The sequence below is a fragment of the Pygocentrus nattereri genome, chromosome 7, assembly GCF_015220715.1.
Source record: "Pygocentrus nattereri isolate fPygNat1 chromosome 7, fPygNat1.pri, whole genome shotgun sequence".
Taxonomy (NCBI): Eukaryota; Metazoa; Chordata; class Actinopteri; order Characiformes; family Serrasalmidae; genus Pygocentrus; species Pygocentrus nattereri.
The window spans coordinates 8,444,021-8,469,568 of NC_051217.1; the positions used below are offsets into that span (position 1 = coordinate 8,444,021).

Sequence of the window (25,548 nt, forward strand, 5' to 3'; positions counted from 1 at the left end):
CAGTGCGGGTTTTTTGCTACAAGCTCCCGTTTTCTGCCAGCATTTTCTTGTCAGAAAGCGCGGAGGCTATTCTCACTAGTCCTTTGCTGCTTGTTTGGTAATTTTTGGACAGACGTCTCGGTGAAGCAGCGGGCAAGCCAACAGGTGCTTTCATTTTCACGTCGGCTGTTCGTGGTGGTTTAGTTGTTGCCCTCAGAGGCTTCAAACAGAGTGCAGGAAGCCGGGAAGCGATTCTGAGAGAGAGAGAGAGAGAGAGAATATCGCACGAGGGTTATCTTCTTATTCTAATTGTCCCGTTCCACCTTAAATGGTTGCACACTGGCGCCTGAGAGCACAGAATCTAACCGTTTATTTATCACCGTTATGGGAATGCACCTGCTGCACCATTTAAGGTGGAACGGAACAATTCGCACAACAAGCTGACGAGTTGAGACTGCATTGTTCTCTCTCCAGGCACCTTTTCTGTTTCTGAGCGAACTTTGTGTGAGAATATGAAAGTGTGAGACCCACAGCGCCGTGGCTTCCTTGGGGACTTTGCATTGATAGCATCTTTACTTCCGTGTCTTTTTATGAAGGCTATTCTTATAAGGTTCGCTTTACTTCCTTGTGTATAGAGAATAGAGGAACTGACCACTTTGTAACTGAGCTGGTCGTTTATCATCTCTAACAGGCTGTTTTCTCCACTCTTCTCCCTATTAAAATGTGAATTCCCTCGTTTCAGAAGGACTGTATTTCGATGTGAGCGAGTTTTTCCTCAGACGCGGGTAAGTTTAAACTGCTGAAGTGTTTGAGAGGACAGGAGAGTTTGTGAAAGGGGAAGAGCGGCTTTTCGTAGACTGTATGTAGGTCAGCCTGGATGAACTGTACTGAATGCAGGATAGGACGGGTCAGGGGACTTTTTCATAGGGCAGTATAGACTGAGTAGAGATGATGATGGAGATTTTTGAAAAGCTTGTACACAGAAGCCGTTATTTTGAGCTGTTCCTCTGCGGTGGTGTGTGTGAAGGTTAAGAATGTAGGGTATGCTGTGGCCTGTTAATTTAGCTGGATTAGTTCAGATGGGTTTGACCCAGATTAAGACTAAGGCTATTCGGCAGAGAATTCTCAATGGTGGATCATCACTGACAGTGCAATGTAGTCCAACATAAGGCTTAATATATGTCAGAGAAACCAGCCGTTCATGTACAAGGACAGAAAGGTAGATTATAGTGGGCCTAAAATTGATCTTGTCAGGTTGATTTTTTTCCTCTTTTTGTTTGTTTATTTGTTTGGTTTTTTTCTTCTTCTTTCTAAGTTCCTTCTGTCTGTTCCTTTCATTTCTTTCTTCCTTGGTATTTATCTTTTTATTTTGTGTCATTCTCATATGTGATTTTAAATTAATGCTCATAATTTCTTCTGTTACTGGTAAGTTTTATCAGCTGTCTGTAAAGCACTTTGAGCTGCCACTGGCATAAAAAGTGCTCTGTAAATAAAGATTATTGTTAAACATTATTGCTGTATGTTCTGCTTGTCTCATTACACTATGTACTGTATCTATGTAAAGTATGTACTGTTTCTATATACAGACACATTTACTCAGTCTCTCTCTCTCTCTCTCTCTCTCTCTCTCTCTCTCTCTCTCTCTCTCTCTCTCTCTCTCTCTCTCTCTCTCTCCCTCTCTCTCTCCCTCTCTCTCTCTCTCTCTCCCCCTCTCTCTCTCTCTCTCTCTCTCTCTCCCTCTCTCTCTCTCTCTCTCTCTCTCTCTCTCTCCCTCTCTCTCTCCCTCTCTCTCTCTCTCTCTCTCTCTCTGTTTCTCTCTGTCCTCGGCAGGCAGAGTACAAAGTTTTCTACTGGTGCAACATTGAGATCACTGGGTTAATGCTTTACTAAAACTGAAGGATTCTAATCTTCCAACTCTCTGGGTCAGTCCCTCCATGATTTGCTCTTCTCTTTCATTTGCAATGCAAATACTAGCTACTGTAGGAACAGTGTCACCTTCTGTTTTGCATGCCATTGGTAAAGCATTAGGAAAAACAGACATCTATCTCTTTTCAGTGTAAAAAGGAGTACTGTTTAATTAAGTCCCCAAACTCAGATGTCTTCTATTAATATTCTTCTGTAGAAAAACGTGGGTACAGTATCTTCATGCATTGGTTTAATCATGACCATTAATAGCACCATGTTAAGCCACATTTTTGATGAATCATTCTTTGCTTCATGAATGTCAATGTTAACAGCACCCTAAGGAAATGGAATGTGTTGTGTAATCTAACCTGAAAACTGTGTGCTTACATTTTCTTAGTGACATTTTGTGATGGCAATAAAATCCTGAATTTTAGAAATGACAGTGTGAGAAACTGAAACCCTCTGTCTTGCATCAGCAGTTTGAAGGCCACTAGTAAAGCCACTAATCTTACATCAAAATGCTTTAGAGAGTACAACGCATGTCTTAAATGTCTTTACACCAGTGTGCCTTTGAACCCATACCTGTGTATGTTGGTTTCAGTGTGTGACCAGAAGCAGAGATGGCAGGTCGACACGGAGACCTGACGGAGTATAAGAGGAGTCTCATAAAGCGAGACTTGGAGATGGGCGTTGTGATGACAGTATATAGGCAGAAGATGGAGAGACTCACTGTACAGGTTATTATGGAGACCAGACAGGTGGCCTGGACACGCACTGCCGACAAGATTGATGGAGTGTGTGAGTAAAAGTCTAAATTCAATTAGTCTGACTCCTTATTTAACTTTGGTGGGGACTTAAGTAAAGAATATCAAAGAAAACACAATGTGATTGTATGACTTGTACAGATGTTTAGATTTCACCAATATTTCAAACCAATACTTAAGACATATTTATTGAAGAAGAGTATAATGTTTAAGCAGAGCTGGTCTACTACGCTATAATATCTACATTGACTGTATTTGTGACCCTTTACAAATAAATGTTAGATATCTAAGGCTAATTCAGGTAAATGTAGTTCTAATTTCTGCATTTTATAAGTGTTTTCATATCAGCGCCAGCATGTATGTACCCAGAAAGTGTTGGATATCTGCATCATCTCAGAATTCCCATGTCAGCGCATCCCTAGTTGCCTTAGCCAGTGTTTTCAGTTCTAGGCAAAACATTGGCCACACAATTCATATAACAATTAATATAACATAAACCTATAATTAATCTCAACATAAATGCTTGTTTTTTAAAAGAACAAGTTTAGTTACCCCTATAATGATGAGTATTATTATTATTTTTCATTAAACTTTCCTTTGTTTCTTATCATCATCTTAGCATACTAAGAGAGAAAGAGGTGAGTCATCTGTAAAAACAGAAATGATGTAGGATGTCCTGTCGACTAATAGTAGGTTCTTTTTTGAGACAGTGTATTACATGTTTGGGAAGCAGCCCTTAGTTTAGAATGAATGTTGCTGAGAGTGGATGGTGTAGTGTTGCTGCACACTGTCTTGTTACACCTTTATCTCAAATTTCACGCCTTACATTGCACTCTTTTCTTCTCTCTCACTTTTTGTCTTACTTCACATTTTTCTCTACCCACCTCACTTGCCCCCCATAATTGACCATGTCTTCTGTTGCTTTTTTAAGCCTGTCCCTGTTGTGTTTTTTGTCCATACTCTTAAAAAAGATGTTTTTTCAGGTTCTGTAGTAGAGACAAAGGTTCTATATAGACTTTTACACTCAAAGAACCATCTGCATTCTGAAGTGGTTCTTTGCATTGTGAAATCATTCTTCTGATTGATGGAGAAGGTATAATGTATGGTTCTATATAGCACCACAAAGGGTTCTTCTATTATTAAAAACTTGACGTAGTAACAATAGCAGAACATTTTTTGGTGCTATGTAGAACCATTTTCAAAAAGGTTCTATGTAGAACCATGTACAACACATTCTCCATCAATCAGAAGAACCATAGTTCAGTGTCCATGGTTCAATATAGAACCATTATTCTTGCTAAAGAACTCTTGAAGAACCTTGTTTTTAAGAGTGCATAGTGTGCAACAGTTCTCAGATTTTGCACCTGACTGTTTCAGTCTCGAGTTTCTTTTGGTTGGGCTCTGTTATTGTTGGGCTCTATAATTTGTGGGACTATTAGTAGCCTGTATCTGGCTTATTTATTTGCTTTCACAATTGTGAAAAGTTAGCTGAAGACGAATTGCCATATAAATAAATGCGATTAACATTTTATGCTGTTTTGTTCATTTCATGCAACTATTAAAGTACAAGCCAAAAATGGCCAAACAAACTGACTAGCTATCTTGCTTTCTAGCTGTCAATACATAATAGCTCCAAACTCATGGCAGAAACAGCTCCGGTCCCAAAAAAGAAATATGACTCAACACTGCCCTATAAAGGTGTTATAGCCCTAGTCAGAAGTTGGAACAGCTGTAATTTTCATAAGACCCAAGATGTGTCTAAGTAAATATGTTTTCTGCTTGTTTTTGTTTGCATGTATTTAGCCTCAACCCAACAGATGCTCACAGTTCACATTCTGTTTGCTGCAATGTAAATATATGTTTAAGCTAAAAACTGTTTAAAATAATTACCTTAAATGTTTAATGTAAAATGTTTTGAGTATCATTTGTTTATGATATGAATGTATTTGTCAGGCTTGTCTTTTGTTTCAGTCAGTGTGCTTGTGTGCTTATTTTTCCTTGAACTCCAGTCAGAAAATAATTAACCTGATCCTTATTTTGTAGTGGAACTTTTTGAGATCCGGGAGGTCCGTTCAGGAAAAAACTCCAAAGACTTTGAGAGATTTAAGGAGAGCAAGGACAAGCATCCAGACAACACATGCTTCACAATATTCTACGGCAACCAGTTTGTCCTTAACACACTGAGCCTGGGAGGTTAGTGTATAACCAGTGTACTGTGCACTACGCCATTTTTGAGGTTTTGAATCAAGAGCAATACGAGTCAGCTGTAAATATGTATGCCACTTTTTAAAAATATGGGTATGCTGGAAAGACCAAAGCATTTTAGTTTCTGTGATATTAAAACCTTCTTATTGATGTTATTAATGTGAATGTATGTTAACCTACCAAGATTTTTCCAAGTAATTTTGACCATTCATTGTGAAATGTTCAGCTGGCTTTTTCAAATATAGTTATATGATTTTTGTGTGACAGCTTTCCTGTCTTTTCCTTCCTTGTGATCTCCCCCTTTTATTATTAATAATTAAATGTACATTGGGCACGGCAGAATTGGTCTGAATCTGAATAGGACTGTATGTGCTGTTTTGTAGCTGACTCAGCAGAAGACGCAGAGAAATGGCTAACAGGGCTGGAGCTACTCAGACAAGAGACAATGTATGCTCATACTCCAGAGATTATAGAGAGGTACACTCACACACACACACACATACACACACACATTCTCCTTCCTTCTGCCTCTGTCTTCCAGTTTCATATATTTTTTTTTCTTCTTCTCCATAGTTGGCTGAGAAAGCAGATGTACTCTGTTGATCAGACAAAGAAGAACAGGCAAGATTCTACTTTACAACCCTATCATCTTCCACTAAATTTCTATATAAATATATGGTTTCTATATTTTTCATGTGTCTGCAAGAAGTTGCTACTGTTATTCTCTTAAAACATTTTTTAAATAATATGTTGAAGCATAGTCTATCTGTGTCTGCCCTGTCTATAGCATCACTTTGAAGGAGATCAAGTCTTTGTTGCCTCAGATCAACTTTAAAGTGCCTGGAGGGAGATTTCTCAAGGAAAAAATGGTGGTAGGAAGCATGTTAAGCTGTATAGCATAATTAATGTGCAATATCCTCCGTCCACCATTGTTCAATCGGCTTACAAAGAAAAGGTTGATGACAAATGTAGGTGATTGTCATTCTACTTTAAGTCTGCATCTTGATTTCAGGCTGTTGGAGGGAAGAAAGATGTTCTCGACTTTGAGCAGTTTCACAAATTCTATAATGATTTGATATTTGAAAACCAGAGGACGGTGAGTATGACACTTATATGTAAAAAGACATTCATCTTGAGGCATTCAGGTTTATATACTGTAATTCTTTTACTGATTTGTGCATGTGCATTGTATGTTATTTTAGATACTGGATGAGTTTAAAAAGGAGTCCTGTGCCTTCATCATGGGGTGAGATATCACTCCTGATTTCCTTTACCAATGATTGCTGTCCCATAACTGTACTGTAAAAAAGTACCTGTGAAATTACAGTAATTACCTGGAAGCTGTTTAAATAGTATAGTGCTGTTTATTTACAGTATTGATGCTGATATTCATAATTATATCATATTACTGTAATCCAAATATAGGGTTATAACTGTATATTTACAGAAGTTAACTGTTTTGTTATTTTACAGTATAGTATCATTTGTATGCAGCACTGTTACACTGTATTGTAATTCCTTTTTTTATAGTTATACTGTAATTACATGCCTTACTACTGACAGAAGCTTATGGACATTTTATGTATTGTTGAATCTCAGCTAGTTCTAGATATTTAATGCCAACAGTGAGATTGTACTATTAAGTACACTCTAATTAATTAAGCTCTTTACAAGCATGCATTATATGCAAAACATTATTGGTTACATGACACTGCTGACTTTAACTCAATGTTTCTTTCAATACAACACTGCAGCATGAACCAGTTATCTTAAACACAAAGCACCATCATAGTGGAAATATGAAATGCATGCAAACCTATACCATGAGATAAGAATAACATTAAAGCAAAGACTAAAAACCACAAGAAATGTTGTGAAGATCTTCCCTGTTCAAAACTGTATGAAATACTGGCCATTTTTCCTATGTGTTTTGCAAATAACAGCTAATTACTGCAAAATCTGCCATTTTAAAATTTTTGACAAGAATGTACCCATTTTACATAAATCTGCTGTACCTTAAGCTATAAAAAGAATTTTTATAGTGTTTCTAGCGCAAGCTGTACATTAAGGAGCAATAGCTTTTTCTTAGACTTTTAGAATGGTCCCTTCTCTGATTATAATGTGACTGTTATGTGTTTGTTCCTGTAGTAACTCAGATAAGCCAGATTCCTCAGCAGTTCTCCTGTATGACTTCCAAAGATTCCTTCTCTATCAGCAGAAAGTAAGATTTATATCTTTCTGTAAATACCTTTATATTGATCTGTCCATTCATCCATCCATGCTTCTAAAATGCAGTCATTCTTAATTTGACTTATTTAATATTCATAGTGTATGACTAGTATTCATGTAAGTCATACTGTTATTGCTTTATTCATGTTCTGTAAAATGAGAAAAAAGTACAGCAAAAACGCCCAAATTTTGTATCAAATGAGCTTTAATATTGGCAATTCCGTTGACAAAATCAGTTTCAGGTTAGGTTTTTCAGTGCTTGCCAGATTAATCTGAATGTCGTTATTGTTCCAGCCAATCTGTTTGGCATTTCGCAGCCCATCTTTTTTTGCTTAATTGTATGATGTTAGTTTCTGGCTAATTCCAGTTTATTTAGTTGTTCTGCCAACATGTGAACTGTAGCCAACTGACTACATCACAACGGGCAACTGGAATTTGAGTAGTCAAGCGTCATGCTTTACTTCACACTTTTAATCTTATCAGATGCGTTATATAAATGGGCTTATATTATAAAAGTAAAAAAAAAAAATGTAAATGTAATACACGTCTTCCGCAGGAGGTTTGGGCCAACAACACGAATCAGGTGCGAGAGCTGATGACCACCTTCATCGACGACAACATGAGGAAGACCAATGACCCAGAGTTCACAGTTGGCGAGGTACAGGAGTTGCTTCACTGTGATTCTGTTACATGAACCTACATCAATGCATACTAATACCTTTTTCTTCCTAGTTCCTCAACTTTCTCTTCTCCAAAGAGAACTCCATTTGGGATGAGAAGTACTCAGGGGTGTCCAGCCTGGACATGAATAACCCTCTGTCTCACTACTGGATCAACTCTTCTCACAACACGTCAGTATGGCCTCACTGCGAGTTCACACACCACACTCACACTCACACTCACTGCCTTCCTTTTATTATGCACTTCCTGTGACTTTGTGTGATGTGCACTTTTCTTCGCAGCTATCTGACTGGTGACCAGTTGCGCAGTGAGTCGTCCACAGAGGCCTATGTTCGCTGCTTGAGACTTGGCTGCCGTTGTATTGAGTGTTAGTGACCTCAGTTCTCAGATATCCTGTTTCATAGCTTTTTCTACAGTGGCTTTTTATAATGACACTATCATAAGAAAACCTTGTAGCTCTGATTTTAGACTTTTTAGATTTTTTTAATTCTTTGCACCTTTTGAAAACATCATATGTTTTACATGATTTGAATCATGTAAAGTGGTGGACAGCAGTAGTTGGACAGTGTAGTGGTTAACACCTCTGCCTTCTACACTGTAGACTGGGGTTCAATCCCCACCTGGGCAAACACCCTACACTATACCAATAAGAGTCCTTGGGCAAGACTCCTAACACTGCCTTGGCCTACCTATGTAAAATGATCAAATTGTAAGTTGCTCTGGATAAGAGCGTCAGCCAAATGCCGTAAATGTAAAAGAACAGAAAAATAATGAAAGAACAGCCAACAATAAGTTACATTAATGACAACATCTTCCTTCAGCTTTAAAGGGCCCATATTGTAATCCTGTTAGGATTGGCTGCCCTGTATTGTGCATTATTCGTAAGAGTGGCTGAAACACCCCTTATAGCTACAGCATTAGTAGGCAAGGCTAAATTGTTGTAGGCTGAATAGGTTGATATATACTAAACAAAAATATGAATGGAACATTTTTATTTTTGCTCCCATTTTGCAGCAGTTTGTTGAAAAGAACACATGATTTTGTCTAGAAATGTGCTGCACTGCTACAAGCAAGTGGTGGTAACACCAGATACTGATGTGGGAATTCTGTTTCATGACCCACCCTGTTTTTTTTGCAGGGTTTCAGTAAACTCTTTTAAAAAGTTGTTTGTATATACATTTATATTTTTGTTTAGTGCATGTGAATGCGCTGACTTCTATGTTATCTCAAAGACAGTAAATTTATGATTTATGTTTTTTCAGCTATATGGACTCTATGGACTCTATAAATACAGGAGTTAAAAGTAGTATGTAAACTTTGTTAAAGCTTAAAGGAACTTTTTTTTTACAAAAAATGTTTTCCATGATATGGGTTCTTTAGAGTTACTATTACAGAAATACAAGGCTTTCTCATAACAGTGACGATAATTAACTGTACACTGTTACTATGTAGTGCTATATGGCCCTGTATAAAACTGCATGGCAATTTAGAGCTGCTCTTTGCTTTGCTTAATGGTGATGCAGTGGACTGCTGGGGTGGCCCGTCAGATGAGCCCATTATATACCATGGCTGGACAAGGACAACCAAGATCAAGTTTAGAGATGTGGTGAAGGCCATCAATGACCATGCCTTTGTAGCATCTGAGTGAGTTTTTCAACCACACACTAACACATTTGCAGAACATTTGCTTTTCTGTGGTTTAAGAATATGATTTAGTACAGTGTTTCTTAACCCAGTCCTCAGGGCTCACATTGCTCTGTGCTAGCTCCTAGCACTCTTGAACCAAGCCATTAAGAACATTGAACACCTGGTAGAGTTGAATAATTGATAGGTTTGAGCAAACATTGTTGAGGAAAAAATGGTTTAGATAATCTGCATAGTAGGGATGAAATATTAATTGGTTTTATATCAAAATCACAATTTGGAAGAGGGCAGTTTTTAAATGGCAAGAACTGCAGTGTTAGTTATAGCCCTTTTTGTCAGCGACATTGGCTTAAGTGGGTAAATTAATAACATTGGGCCTCATTCACCAGTATTTTCCTAAGTTTTTCCTTAAATTTGTACTTGAGAAAGGTCCTAAAAATAAGTCCACATCAGGTTAATGATGTGTTCTTAAAGCACACAATAGTTCACATCTTTGTGCTGTTGATTGTGTGTAGATTCTGTTCTTACCTAAGATCAAATCCCAAATAAGAAGACACTGGTGAAAGTCAGAATCTTTGTGAAAAGTACATCAAGCTAGCAGTCATATACAAATCATATAAACTACGTTTATGTATGCCACCAATTTCCATTTCGATCAAATTGACAGCATGTACAGACTTTGTTACCTAAACATGAAATGCAGTTTATTTAAATTCGACATTTTCAGTTTGTATTTAAAACTTACGTAAGTTTATTTTAAAGAGGTGTAGACGTTTACTGGGTGTTGCTGCTATGGCTAGGTACCCTCTAGTGCTGTCTATAGAGGAGCACTGCGATGTGAAGCAGCAGAAGCTGATGGCACTGGTGTTCAGAGAAGTGTTCCAGGACAAGCTCCTCACTGAGCCTGTGGAGCTGGAAGCCGAGCAGCTGCCCTCTCCCAATCAACTCAAGGGCAAGATCATCATCAAGGTGGGCACTAAATGCCTGGTCGGATATACTGATAAGATAGTATGTGTTCAAATGTAGATCTGTTTCAGCAGTCCTGTGTATCTGATTATGTAGATAGCAATGACCATTCTTTATGTAATGAAAGTAGTTTTAGTGTAAATTTCAGTCACTGGTTCAGAATGCAAATCAACTATTTTATGATTATTGATTTTTAATCTCTGCAGACCAGTGGACATGGTAGCCTTCTTTGTTTATTGGCATGAACTGGAGATTTAATACTTTGCGTTTCTTCTAAATGAAGAAACATGGAGATTAATGTTGTCAGGAGGCACATAAGTCATAAATTAACTGTATTATTTTACATTTGACAGAATAAAATATAATTTGCAGTATTTATCTGATGTATGGATAGAGGTTGTATTGTGAAGTCACAGGCTGGGGTGCAACCATGCTAATTTGTGCCTATCTGCTCCTTTTTTCCAAACAGCACAAAAAATTGAATATTGGTGAGAGCTTTGGCCAAAAAAACCTGCGTAAGGGGGATAAGCAGGGAGAGCTTTTCATCTGGGACCCCATAGATGAGGTACATCGGTTTTTTTCATGCCACCTCTGTAGTTTTACAGAAAAATTGCCAGTGTTAAATGAACCCCTGAAGAAATAAATTGAGCTGTGTAGGTGTAGCCCTGTATACATTTGTGCAGTGTTAGTTATTGTAGCTGTTTTACTGATAAATGTGTTTCTGATGTATGTATGTGTGTTTAGCGCTGGTATAAGCACTACTGCGTGGTCTCAGGAAACAAGCTGTACTATGCAGAGGAGAATGAGCCAGAAGATGAGCTTGGGAAGGTATGGCACCTGGACACTACAGTGGTTCTCTATTGCTGGCTTTTTTAAAACATTTATACATTTGATTTACATTACATAATTATTTATGTGTAATCTGTAATGACATGATTAATTAAATGGTTAAATAATGACCTACATTCATATACTATCAGCAGGATTAAGCCTGCTGTGACTGAGACTGGTGTTAAAAGAAAGAAAAAAAAAACTTTGCAGAAATGTAGTGGATGTTTGCAAAACAATAGCATTTTATCAAATTCAAATCATAATACAAATACCTCCTCTTCTGCTTACAAACACAAATTTGGTGACAACTGAATGTTTAGAATCTGCATTTTGACATAATTTCTCCATTGTAATGCCATGGTGACCTTAAGAGGTTTAAAGGAAAAAAATAGCTTAAGACAATTAGTGAGTTTCACCTTACATCTTGTAAAATTTGTCAATTGTAAATTGTATTTATTTACCACATTTAAAGCCAAAATTCTTTACAATAAAATACAAGAAGATTTCCACCCTGTGGCCATTACTTTCACACACAAAACATGCATACATCACAGCTGATGAATGCTAGCCAATAAAACTGTGTTTTGAGCTTGGATTTAAAAACAGTCGCCGATGGGGTGTGTGTAATGTCACTTGTGGAACCAAAATGACCCATTTCTTTTCCTGATCAGGCTCAGGGCTGTACAGACCTGCACCAATCTGAGCCCTGGTTTCATGGACGATTGTCTGAAGGCAGGCAGACGGCAGAGAGGCTGCTGCAGGAGTTCTGCACTGAGTCTGGAGGCAAAGACGGAACCTTTTTGGTGCGAGAAAGTGACACCTTCGTTACTGACTGCACCCTCTCTTTCTGGTATGACAGTTCTGTTATCTTCCTTTTCCTTCATACCTTGAGAAACATTTTTTTTGGCTTAAATTAATTCTTTACTTTGTAAGTGTTGGGAATTTAACAACCTCTCTGGTGGAAATCAGTTGTATTTCAGATCCCTCGGAATTTTGTCTTCTGACCCAGTAATGCTGCTAGTTTCAACAATCATACATAGTGCTGTTTTGAAAATGTGTTAGGCTAGTGAATTTCATGAGTGTTGGTCTGAGCGTTGACTCTATTGTTTGGTGATTGTAATTTTGATTCATGGCCGGGAGGTCAAGAGTGCATAATTGAACTAGCTCTCTCTGGGTGAACAGAATGGCCCTCCTTCTCCCCATTACTCATTCCGATTCTAACCACTGCTAACATCTGCTTTGCTGATATAACAGAATTGCCAGTCCTTCAAATGCATTAAGATGTCCAATGATGCTGTGGTGGCAGTAGTTCCAAAGGATCTAGTGGCGCTTCACAAATCTAAGAGGAATTTTTGCATTAATGGATGGATTAATAGATCTTTAGACCAGCCAGTCCTTGCACATTTTTTTTTTACAGTGTACAGTCATTCTTTATCCTTACTTCCTTAACATGTCCTATTTAACTTCAGTTATGAGTACATGTAAATGTGTGAGATATGTAAATTTTATACTGTTTGTGCTTGGTTTGGTGTTATTTGTATATTCAACAGGTCATATGTAAAATAAGACATGCCTGATCTGGGTAGTTTAATGGTGGTTGTTACCATAGTGCAAGAGCCTGTTAGTTGTCTGGATTAATGAAATAGATGCACTTGTTAATGCTGTTGAATGATGTGAATTATATAAATGATATGTACGTATTTGTATCAGAGATATTTCATATAAAGCAGGAGCAACTAGGGTCCTTTCTGTGTATCATGTTCTCCTTGTCTCTGCATGGGTTTCCTTCAGGTGCCCCAATTTGCCTCCCACAGTCCAAAGACATTCAGTCAGGCAAAGTGGAGATGCTAAAATGCCTCTAGGTGTGAATGTCTCTGTGTCTGCCTTGTGATGGACTGGCGACCTGTCCAGGGTGTTACCTGCTTTCAGCCCTATGACTGGTGGGATAAGCTCTAGCACCCCCTGCGACCCAGGAGGATAAACATCTTAGACAATGTGTGTGTGTGTGTGTGTGTGTTTTTGTGTTGTGTAGGCGCAGTGGGAGAGTTCAGCACTGCCGGATTCGCTCAGCCTCAGAGGACGGCCACATTGTGTTCTTCTTGACGGACAACCTGCACTTTCCCAGTGTGTATGCCCTGATCCACCACTACAGAGAAAACCCTCTCCGCTGCCATGACTTTAACTTGCGCCTCACCGACTTTGTGCCCCGGCCAAATCAGCACCTTACTGAGCGGTGAGTGATTACAGTAGACATGCATATGCACAGCAAAATCTCTCACCATGCCTTTTAATATGAGACAATAGGTTGCTGTTTAGGTTTCGCTGTAATTTTACAGAAGTTCCTGGTAGTGTACACACATATGTGTACAATACCAAGGAAATCTATTAACATACCTTCCTACATACCTTATTTGAATATGATCTCAAATGTGTTCATTGTTGTAGTGTTGTAGGACTTTAGCAGTGGTGGTTTTCTTCTGCATAGGTGGTTTTATAGTAACTTGAGTCGAGGCGAGGCAGAAGACCACCTGCTGAGGATCCCTCGAGATGGAGCGTTCCTGATTAGACAGAGAGAAGAGCCAGACTCTTACGCCATCACCTTCAGGTGTTGCTCTCTTACCCTTGCTTACGCACTTTTCCTCCTCATTATCAGTGTATCAAGGATCTGAAGAGTTGGACATGATGATAGGCAATGATGCCAAATTTGTCATTTTTTCCCCCAAATGCCAAGAGTACACAGTGTAAAGTGCTCATTACTTGTACAAGTGTCATTGAAGACTCAATTGCGTTTATTGCAGTGACTGGCAAACGCAATAGGCTCTGCTAGGGCTGAGTGATTTGGGGAAAATATTGAATTGCATTTTTTTCCAGACCAATATCAAGATAGTCATTTAAATTGTGATTATTTTGTATAAATTAAGCTCCAGACCTGTAATTTTGGCCACAAAGACAAGCACATCAACTTTTGTAATCCATACTGGCTTGAGGTTTGAACACGGAACAGTGTGTGCAAGACTGCTTGTTAGTTGTGGTTGTGATGTCACAACACTTGGATGTTTTTTGCACTGCATTCCGCTGTGCTGGATCCCTCTGAACATTTCTATTTCATTGTCAAAAGGAAGGAAACTAACTGAGCATATGTGGAGCAGTGAACAGTCTTATACACTGTTTCCTGTTGTACGTAGGTTCACAAAGAGACTAAAATACAGATTTATGCTTTTTATGCCTTTAAAATTTTCAGAATGCATCAGTTGTCCACTCAAGCAAGACAGTAAGGTAGCTCATTGTTTCTCGCAATCTAGCTACTTCAGCAAGTAACATATGAGCTCCATATGTTCTAAATGTTTCCTTTTCGCTCACACAATGTAAGTCCAAAGGAATGTCTTACCTGCATAAAATCAAATAAGGTATTTTCAAAACATCTAAATCAATATCTAATATAAATAAATATCTAAAACAGTCTTATATTGAAAGAAGAGAAAGAGAGACCATGTTTTCTCTGTGTACTGTTGAAGAAAGTTATATATTGTTTGGCGTTCATGATGAAGACCAGTTTACTGATGCCCAACTGCATCTGCGGTCATTTGCATAAAGTTGAGTCTACTTTTTTTCGCTGCATGGTGTGGCAGAGTACTCCACAGCGCAAACCATCTTGCGTGATGTGGCAGAGTATTGAAATTAAATGTGGTGTGGGATGTGGTGAGGTGAAGTTGCAAGTGGACACGTACCGTAACTCATCTTCAGGCAGTTCACAAGCTCTGTGTTATTAGGATAAATAACAACATTATTTATAATGCAAGCTATGAAAAATAAGGCAGCTCTTGTGTTTTTAAAATATATCACTTTTTAAATTATGATTTCAATATTAAAATGATTTTTCAGCTCTTGACTTGGCTCTAATAAAAGAAGAAGCCCCATTACTTGTGTACTCTTACGTATATTGACAAGTGGAAAAATTAGATGCTTTGATGACTTTTGGGTATGAGAGCAGATGAGGAATAAAACTTCTTTTGTTGGGTCTCTGTGGTGCTGCAGAGGTGAAGGCATGGTCAAGCACTGTCGGATCCACAAAGAGGGATCCATGTACGTGTTGGGCACCTCCAGCGAGTTTGAGAGCCTGGTGGAGTTGGTCAACTATTTCCGCAAGAAACCTCTCTATCGCCAAATCAAACTCCGCTACCCCGTCACGCCAGAGCTAGTGGAGCGCTTCTGCACGGTCAGTGCTTATGTGGAAAAGATCTCAAGTTTCAAAACCTGATTTACAGTACACGGTCTTAGGACAGAGACAATGTGATGAGTTATCTCCTTAAATACTGACATTATTTTTCAGTTATCAGTTTCAGTCTTAGGATTTATTATTCTGTTATTACTTTAAACTGTTCAGTAACAACTAACATGTAAGTTCAAAGTATCTGGATGTTTTCTGTGTGTATAGTTTTGGTAGTGAAGAACTTAATTTTGGTCCAGTGTGGGATTAAAAGTGTAGCTTTCTGTTAAATGCATTTCCTTTTTTATTGCAGGAGTGTAAATCTGCTTTACTCTATGACAGCACGCAGTATGTGGAGGCCAATGAAATTGAACCATCTCTAGTAGGCACATTCATGTACCACACTTGCATTTTCTGGAGGTCATTTGCATTATTAGCAGCAACTCAAAAAGGAAACACAGTTGTTTGCTATCTCTGTCTCTCAGATAGGAAATGGATCTTCACTAAAGAGGAAATGAGCACCAGCTAATACAGCAGTGTCATGCCTGAGTGTATTTAGTTTATATTTTCCTTTACATCTGTGCTGCATCGCAGTTTCACTTGTCCACTTTTATTTGCCTTGTCAGACTGATTCACAAAATGTCTTTAAGCTGGGATGTAATGAGCCAGCTTCAGTTTGAGACAACTCTTAAAAACACAGAATGACAGTGTTGACTTAGTGTTGTAGAAATATACAGCTTGTTCTTCTGTCTTAGTAATCTTGTCGTCATATGTTCCTCTGCAGACTCAGTGCACAGTGAAAGCCCTGTATGATTACCGGGCCATGCGGGCAGATGAGCTCAGCTTCTGCAAAGGTGCTGTGATCCACAACGTTATCAAAGAGAGCAACGGATGGTGAGACACTTCCAAATGTCTTTGTGATGAGAGATACCGTACGTTATGGCTGTTTTTGTGCACGCTGTCATATGTTCTATAAGTTTTAAAGTCGATGTGAATCGGAAATGGATTTTCCTTCTGTACCATGTGGGAGGCATTTGGGAGGGTCTTTGAGTCAGCTGAAAAGTAGATGATTGGTGAAGGGGGATGGGAGGGGAAAGAGAAACTGAATATTATTGGTTAATATAATTTTTTCCCACCTGCTTGTACAAGGAGGACAAAAATCAGAAGATGTTTTAGAGATGACAAAAGTCATTACATTGATGGAAGATTAATACAAGATTATTTTTAAGTGGTATGATGGGATTGATCATGCTTAGTATGACCAGAGACCTGAACTAACAAGTTAAAAAACAAAATTTTGATTTTAGGTTGACTCTCTCTCATTTTTGCTCTCTCTCACTCACTCCGCTGACCCCTACAGGTGGAAAGGTGATTTTGGTGGGAAAATGCAGCTCTACTTCCCTGCTAACTATGTGGAAGAGGTCGTTAACAATGCTGCAGCTGAGGCCAAAGGCCTTGTGAGTCACATGCAGAGCAATCTTCATATGTTTAATTTAAACTAGTGTACAATGGGAAATGTGCCACTGTATATTTGTGTAAAATAATTGAACTGTATACTTACACATTAATGTGTTTCTGTTTTAGGCTGATGAAGATAATCCACTGGGTGACTTGTGTAAAGGTGTGGTGGACATTTCCAAGTGCAACGTTGGTAAGTCTGTAACGTTTGGTGCTGATGAAGAAAATGCAATGCAATTTCATGACACTAAAAAGATGCGAGGAATACAGCAATTTGCACTAAGAAAACTTTGTGTTTAAAATGCTTTCAGTACAGTGGTCAATGAAGCACTGTGGAAAGTTGTGGAAAGATGTATGATATAAGCTACTGGGCTCAGTAATGAACTGATATTCTTTCCATGCTGTTTCTCCTCAGTGCGTTCGGCTAAGCATGGCAAGAGCGTGGTGGTAACATTGCAGAATAAAGACTGTAAAGAGAACATGATGCCATTCGATTTGGCCACGGAGACCACAGAGGAGCTGTATGAATGGTATCAGGTGGCCTGGGACATCACACAAAGAGAGGAGAACCGGGAGTTTGAGGTAACAATGTTAGAAACTATTTGTAAGCACCAACAGTTGACTTATCAGAAAAGGTGTGAGGTTTGCGATCCCACGATTTAGGCAGATTGATCTAGACAGATCAAAAGGAAAGCACGACTCTGTATTCTTAATAGCTAATCTCATGCCTTTGTCCTTTCTCTGCAGGAAACAAATCAAAAGAAGTTGGAAAAAACTGATGTGGTGGCCAAAGAGATGTCTGACTTGGTGGTATATTGTCAGCCGCGCAGCAAAGATAAAGATCGTTTTGGTATGATGATATTGTCACCCCTTTTTTTAACCTATGTGTGTCATTCTTGATTGTGGTTTAACCAGGAAATGAACAGCTATCTATAGTAATGTGTTCAAAATAATCCCAAACTCAACTGAGCTCAACTTGTGTCTTTGTTTTTCCTAACAGACAATTTTAGTTATAAAGAGATCCGGTCCTTTGTGGAGAATAAAATTCCCAGCAAGAATAAGTTGAGTGACTTTCTGAGGTATAACCGCAGGGCACTTAGCCGCATCTACCCCAAGGGTCAGCGGGTAGATTCCTCCAACTATGACCCTCATCCACTGTGGATGTGCGGCTGTCACATGGTGGCACTCAACTTTCAAACCTCTGGTGAGTGAGACAGGAAAGCGTAGGGCTGTCACCTTTACCATTACTTTTGAGCATCACCATCAATGTTATTTTTAGGGGAGAGCAAGGCACAAACTAACAAGGTGTAATATGGGTATTTTATGTAGCTACACAGGGTTAAGTAGAATGTGTTTTTAGTCACGTACTCATTTTCTCATATCAACGTTATCTGTGAATTTTGACAGCAGTCAGATATCGTTTATTTATTCGGCAACCTTATATTTTTAATCCCTATCTTCTTGCCTGCAATATAGCACCATTTATACCAATATACCACTCACGGTAAGAGCTAGCCAGACTTAAGTTTAATAGGATCATCTTTACACAGCCTCCTGAAAAAAGAAAAAAGTCCATACTCCTCATATAAATTCAAAACAGTAATTATTCTGTCTGTTTTTATGCACATATTAATCAAAAATACATCATAGATGTCATGCACATAAAATATATTTCAGTTTTATTGTTCTGATATTAGCTTTTCTGCTTTGTGGTCAACAATAAATTGCATTCAGCACAGCCTCTGTTTACTAATAACGCACATAATTGTATGTATTTAGGTTTGACGTTCATCTGGTTCAAACAGCATAGTACTGTAAAGAATTACTTGTGGTTTGAATCAATTTACTAAACATTTTAGGTCCTCAGACCACTTTTGTGCTTGCTCCACTTTCAGATGAGCTATTCATAAACTGCATGAGCTGAAAACAATGTTCATGTTTACGTTTGTAGCAGAGAAAATTATGAATCTTTCTCCAATAAATTTAAAAATACTTGTCAAAAACCAAAATGTGTGCTGTCTCTATAGTTAAGTTATCCGAGTTTCTTTTTAAAAAGCCTGCACTTGAGAGAGTACACCATGCGTAGCCTTATAGAGACTCAAAAATAGCTTATTACAAAGCCTTAAAAAGACCTAAAAAATATACAGTTACTGTGTGACTCAATATGCATGTGCATGAATGTGTCCATCAGGCCTTTTTTACTGTAAAGTAGGAAAATAATAAATGTCCTTCATCATCATGCAAATCATGAACTAATCACTGTGGAGTCATCTACATGGTAAATTTTAGTTGATATTTAAAGTCAGAATTTTGTTATTGCACAGTAAACAAACACACTGAGAGACTTACAAATCCCTAAGCTTAACCTCAGACTGGTGTAGAAAGACCAACTTCTGTCCTCCACCCTCTCTCTTCTCCTCAGATAAGTTTACACAGCTGAACAGCGCCCTCTTCAGTCTGAATGGAGGCACAGGCTATGTTCTGCAGCCTGAGCTCATGCGCTCAGAAAGCTATGAACCTCAGCAGGATAACAACACCGTCAAATTCACCCTGTCTGTTCGAGTAAGACAATACTCTTATTACCTTATTAATATTACTTATTACCACTAATGTATAAAAAAGTGTCAATGTTTTTGAACACATGTGCCATTCCTTTTTTAACTTTTGTTAACTTTTGATTTATCTTACCTCTGATCTAATCATTATATTGTCACTGTCAGAGCCAAACCATGAGCTGCCCTTCACCCTGTGTGAAAATTCATGATGAAGGGACTGATATGGGCCAAAATCACTTAAAAACAATCTTTTTACAGTAACTTCCATTTTAAATTAGGAATGTTTTTTTTCTTTCTTCTGAAAAGTTTTTATTTTAGAGACTTTGTTCTGACAGGGACATTTTATAGTTCAGAACATACCTGCATATTCTATATGGTGCATATGAGTAGCTGTACTTCAGATACATGTAGCTTGGTTTGGTTCCTGGCTTCTTGGTGCACTCTAGGAACTGAATGGATTTGCTAAATTCTATCAGTGTAAACAGGATATCATTTAATGAAGGATCAGCTAGCTGAACTAGGTATCACATGGTAACTGTAAGTGCTGAGATTCCTACTATTTATGCTAGTGTTAGTGTTTTTGAAGAAATAAATGCTTACAGGCCAGAAAAATGGCTTTACATATGAATTTCATTACAAACATATGAGTTTCATTACAAACACATTATAGATCACTTTCAAGATTTTTTCTTATTGGCAGTGAGCTTTACATAAACAAAAATATTAATTATACATCATGATTAATACCCCTCTTATTAGAAAAAAGGTGTTTTCCATTATACATCAGCTGTTATTCTTTTCATTCACTCATTGTATTCAAATTTTGTACAAATTGACATACACTTCTGGAATGAAACTCTTAATTTTCTCAGAAGGCTTTTGCACAGTACTGTGTAATTGAAAGTTCATGTAATTTTACTGGAATTATCCTATAAAACAGGACTGTTACATTTTTGGTAATTGCATGTGTTCCTTGTAGGTGATAGCAGCCAGGCATCTCCCTAAGCCGGGTCGCAGTATTGTCAGCCCTTTTGTTGAGATTGAGCTGTGTGGTCAGACTGATGACTGCTCCAAGTTCAAGACCACAGTCTGTCGTAAGGAATGGGTTTAGGGAGGGAACAGAGACTGATTTGAAAAATGTATTTCACTGAAGATTAAAGTGATTGATATTTAAAAGGTTGGGCTGTAGTCGTTAGTTGTTTTTCTTGCCTGCTTGTCTGTAACAAAGTATTTTGATGTAACTGTCTCCACAGATGATAACGGGCTGAACCCCGTGTGGCTTGGGCCGCATCGACAGGATGCGGAAACAATTACATTCACAGTATATGAACCAGAGCTCAGCTTTTTACGCTTTGTTGTCTTTGAGGAAGACATGTTCTCTGATCCCAACTTCCTGGCCCAGGCTACCTTCCCTGTGAAAGGAGTTCGCTCAGGTAGGATGCTCATTTGATATCCCTGATGGACTTACACACATGGCCTTCACACATACACTGGTCTAAACTGTCCTCTGTCTGTCAGGATATCGCTCTGTCCCTCTGAAGAATGGTTACAGCGAGAACCTGGAGCTCGCTTCACTTCTGGTGTATGTTGACATACAACAGGTAGAGGTAAGAAAACCACCTTCTACATCCTCTTTACACCCAGATTGGGATTGACTTTTCATGTTACACCAAAAAGAGGTGAAAGTAGAGCAGCATGGTAAATGCTGACCTTTCTGAGTTGATGTAATTCATTAATTATAAACCAGGGTATACAGCAGATATGGAAATGTCACATTCTGTCATGTAGAAACAGAACAAGACAAAAAAACTTTTCACCTTCGTTGCAGTTGTTGCATTAGTGTCAGTCCATAGTTTTACAGTAGGATTGAGGCTGGGGCTCTGAATGTGTAATTGAAGGCCACTGTTCTTCCTTTTCCTGAGCCACTACTTGTTTGACTTAACTGAAACTTTCTGGCTGAGGGCCGTGGGGTAAACTATCTTATCTAGAGGAGTTCACTTTCCCTTCTGGGTTAACTAGTGGCTCTAACTGATGAAGAAAAAAAACAGAATGCAGCTACTACAGTGCATGACCATAAGCATTGTGTCCTTTGGGGAGTGAGCTATGCTGTCTTTCTGCCAAATGTATTTTTGGAATTAAGGTTAAAAAGTTTGACCTTAGCCTATCCAGACCATAAAACAAATTTTCCACATAGTTTTGTAGAGTTTGTTTTGGATTTATTTTCTTGTAAATTCTGGGCAGTATTTTATGTGAGAAATAATATGCAGTCAGTGGCCATTTACTGCCATAAATTCTTGAGGGTCCCTTAGGGTTGCCTTTGACCTCTTGGTAGCTTCCTTAATGAGCTTTCTCATTGCCCAGTTTTCAACTGTGGAAGGACATGGTGGTGGCATATTTGCTACACTTTTTATTTTTAAAACCACGTAGAACTGGTGTGTAACTCTCTCTTTCACTCATTCAGTGAGCCACATTTAACAGGCTGAACACTGTCCACAAGGGGGCACCATTAGCAGTCAAATAGCTTTTAATGCTTCGCATCAATATTTGTGACCTTCTTAATGATGACCTTTACTATGTTTTGTGATATATTTAAAAACTAGTTCAATTATTTAACTCTTTTTGCCTAATCAGAACCGTTCAACCATATAATCTTGTAAATCTTGTAATATTTCTCTAAAATATAATTTGTGTATGCTGCTACAAGTCAACCTGTAAATAGTAATTTAAAAGTCAGAGTTGTCAGGACAGATTTCACAGGAGTTTTTCAAACCTCTTCACATATTAACGTCACATGTGCAGACTAAGAAGGAAGGTCTGACTTGATGCTTAGATCTCAAATGCAAAATCTGCAGTATACTGATGAAGATATGATGACAATTGTAGATAATTTGCTTACATTCTGAAAAGAAACGTCCTGCACTGTCCTCTTTGCATACTCTTTCAAAGCGTTTGTAATCATCAGATTCATCTGCTTGCTGGGATCCGAAGCATAACTGATGATACAAAATGTTCCTCTGCATGTTACAATTCCACCAGAAAGAATGCCAGATGCTTTAAAATGTTTGTTTGCACCTAAACATTGCATGTTTCAGAATGTTGAAGGTGAAAAATGTCATGAGGATAGTGATGTTATGACATGATTTGTCTTTATTTTAACCTTTACATCAAGAAAATCTGAAATGAGCATCTTCATATAATGTCAGAGCCAAATAGGTGATATGTCATATGAAAACTTTATATAATTTATGATTGTGCAGTGTTTTTTTGATGTGTTAAAAAGTGTGATCAAACAAGTGTCTAGATAAGTGAATGTTCTGCCCAAATGTTTCATTATCAGAAAGCAGAAGAGGAGTTATACTCCTCCTCCAGCCAGTTGCGAAAGAGACAGGCCGAGCTCAGCAACGAGCTCTTCCTGTACGACACTCATTCCGGCCTGCAGCGTTCAGCGCCCCCCCATCGCCGTGATGACCTTATGCAGGAGTTCAGCTCTAATGAGAAACAACTCCAGAGGATCAACGACACATGCAAACAGAAGTGAGTGATCTGTACAGGAAAGCCCCTGAGCGAACCAATCACACTCTGCCTTAACATTCAGCATGAAAAGATACCAGGAGAGAGCATATATCTGAACACCACCATCATCACTGTCCCAAAAAAAGTCTCTTTTTTTATTTTGTCTACATCGCTTGAACACAGCAGCTGTCCTTTCATTTTGTGAACATTTCATGATGAATGGACCAATAGAAATTTCCCAAATGTGTTTAGAGTATAATCATTTTCTATTAATTTACATTATAGGATTTTTTTAGACAGGGACATTAAATATAACAGTGTTTAAGAATGCTGGAGAAGTGCAACAGCAAAACTAGAGGTGTCTGCATACAGTAGCACACCACCAGCATAGATTTAGACTCAATGTTTTTTACTAAGTAAATGTTAGAATTCTGAATATAAAGAGTGCAAAAAGGTCAGTTTTGGACATGCTGTGATTATTTTGAGATGTAAATTTTTGCAGGCAACTTGGATGTTACTTAAAAGTCATGTCAAAGTCAAAGTCAAAGTCAAAGCTTATGTTTGATTCCTTGCTACAAGGATAATTCTAAATCTGTGTCTGAACCTTAGTAATAAAATGCCATGTCTGATGTACCTTATCATTTGAGTGAACAAAGATTGACAAGTTTGCTGAGACCTTAGACATACTGTAAATGTACTAAATCAACATTTGATACACATTCATTTATAAAACAGTTGTAACACGTTATTAAAACTTCATATTTAGTGGGAAACCTATTGATGTCTAGCCTTTCCGTCTCACAGGATGAAAGAGAAGAAAATCAACAATAGCAGGTTCTACTCATGAGGGAAGAGAGCACCTGAGCTTTCAGCCCCTCACCCACTCACTTCACTTCTGCTTATGAGGATTCCCCTCCTTGGCTCCGCTGCTTTACTGCTGATGCTCTTGCAGACTGGGCAGGCGAGAGCAGATTCCATGGAGTTGTGACCATATTTGCTTTCAGCCATCCAGGATGGAAAGTGCAGGGCTGAGACGCCTGCTGGAGCAGGACACTGAACAGTGATTTCAGCAAGAAGAGTCCAAGATGAAGACCCTCGCTTCTATGCACAGAGCTAGGAATGTGGACATTATCAACTATAATTTAAAAAAAATAAAAAATGGCTGAATTGTATTAATCAAAATCCATCAGCTCTCACTTGTTTGCAACATAATAAATAGTTTTGGTTCATTGCTGCCAATTGTTTAACTGATTAATGATACATGATTTCCCCAGCATTTGAGGAATTTTGATGCAAGACTAACAGAAAGTATGATTCCCATCAGTTCTCCATAGTGGCTTAAAAAGATAAAGATCTTGCTGTCCAGTCATTTGCAGTTTGAAACAACAGCATCAATACTGTGAATTTAAGTAAAATGATGAATTCTGAAGCTTTTTGAAACATATTCACAGACAGTTTATTTTGATTGAAATTATTTCACATCGTAGTTGTCTTATTTTCCTGTTGAAGGTCTTGTATTGTCATTACAACAGCCACAGAGCAGCAGCAGCAGCAACCCAGCTGTAGAAGCAGATAAACACAGACAGGAGGAAATAAGGGCAGTTCTATCTGCAAAAACTCCAGGAATCATGGGAAATGTAGTTCATTTATGTACATGACTGCGCCCTGGAGGGGACCGCAGTGGTAGGCGTCCCAATCTTCACCACATTAAGACTCAGTCACAATTCAAAATGATAGAAAGCTTGTTTAAAAAAAATGCAGAAAAAGAGAAGTTCTAATATCTCGGAGAGGAGTAAAAGTAGGAGGCTGTGAGGATAGACGTAAGTGCAAAAAGCACAGTGAGCTACACAGGATAGAAATATGACAAATGGATGAGCGGCTCTGTAAATCTAGTTTCCCCCATGTACTATAGAAAATAAAAGTGACTTCCCCTGCTTACTCTAGCCCCTCTGCCTGTTTCTCCCCTGCTTTATAAAAACTGCAGTATATTTTTAAATGCTTTCTGCAGAAAAAGGGTTACGAAACCCTTCTAGCTACCTGGATGCCTTCAGCCCTCACTTCCCCCACTGAAAAATGGTCCACAACAAAGAGTAGAGTCATAAGGCCAGATTACATCCGTCATACAGACACAAACATTTACCTGGGTTGGCTGGGTGGATGTACAATTTCACTCATTCACTTTTTGTCTGTTCTTTTTGAAGGACAACTGCAAACATTAGAACTTTTTTGTTTGGATGGTGCACTCTGGCCTTTAGAACCATCCCGAACACCTTCTCTATGAGGACTCCGGAGGAGCAGAGATTTCCACCTCTGAACTGACAACGTATTCTACCATTGTAGCATCCAGTTCACTCACTACCACATCTTGTGCTCTTATTTAAAATGGTAATGGAAACTAATTACATTACTGCTGGGTACCACCTTATGAATTGCTTGGTCTCGAATTAACACACTTGCTCTGCCTCTCCCTTACTTATATATGCATTATCTAGGTGCTAAGTGGTTGTCGTTGATTAATCAGGGTTGGGGTGGTGAGGGGGCCCCATCTCAGCTAGTGATCTGATCCTTTTAAGCCTTCAAAATAATATTACAAAATGAAAACTTTTGCTAA

At 38.4% G+C, this 25,548-nt stretch overlaps 1 protein-coding gene across 4 annotated transcripts; it reads left to right on the top strand.

Annotated features, from left to right (window-relative positions):
- On the top strand, positions 1-24,995 carry plcg2 (phospholipase C, gamma 2). Of its 4 annotated transcripts, none has more exons than XM_017681560.2 (34): positions 1-144; positions 1,810-1,901; positions 2,486-2,682; positions 4,692-4,841; positions 5,237-5,330; positions 5,427-5,474; positions 5,641-5,725; positions 5,866-5,949; positions 6,056-6,099; positions 7,002-7,074; positions 7,639-7,740; positions 7,815-7,933; positions 8,045-8,130; positions 9,287-9,407; positions 10,208-10,376; positions 10,843-10,938; positions 11,118-11,201; positions 11,876-12,054; positions 13,237-13,437; positions 13,690-13,809; positions 15,240-15,420; positions 15,725-15,793; positions 16,196-16,305; positions 16,772-16,868; positions 16,996-17,062; positions 17,285-17,451; positions 17,617-17,719; positions 17,870-18,073; positions 19,292-19,431; positions 20,404-20,518; positions 20,678-20,857; positions 20,943-21,031; positions 22,762-22,958; positions 23,742-24,995. In XM_017681560.2, exons 3-34 carry the CDS (start codon positions 2,505-2,507, stop codon positions 23,782-23,784), a joined length of 3,795 nt encoding a protein of 1,264 aa, XP_017537049.1. In that variant the 5' UTR covers positions 1-144; positions 1,810-1,901; positions 2,486-2,504; the 3' UTR covers positions 23,785-24,995. The 4 variants fall into 4 exon arrangements, with proteins under 4 accessions (XP_017537049.1, XP_017537211.1, XP_017536970.1 ...); XM_017681481.2 differs by lacking the exon at positions 1-144 and adding an exon at positions 246-764; XM_017681643.2 differs by lacking the exon at positions 1-144 and adding an exon at positions 246-764 and having other exon boundaries at positions 1,814-1,901.
- Positions 24,996-25,548: the final 553 nt, after the last annotated feature.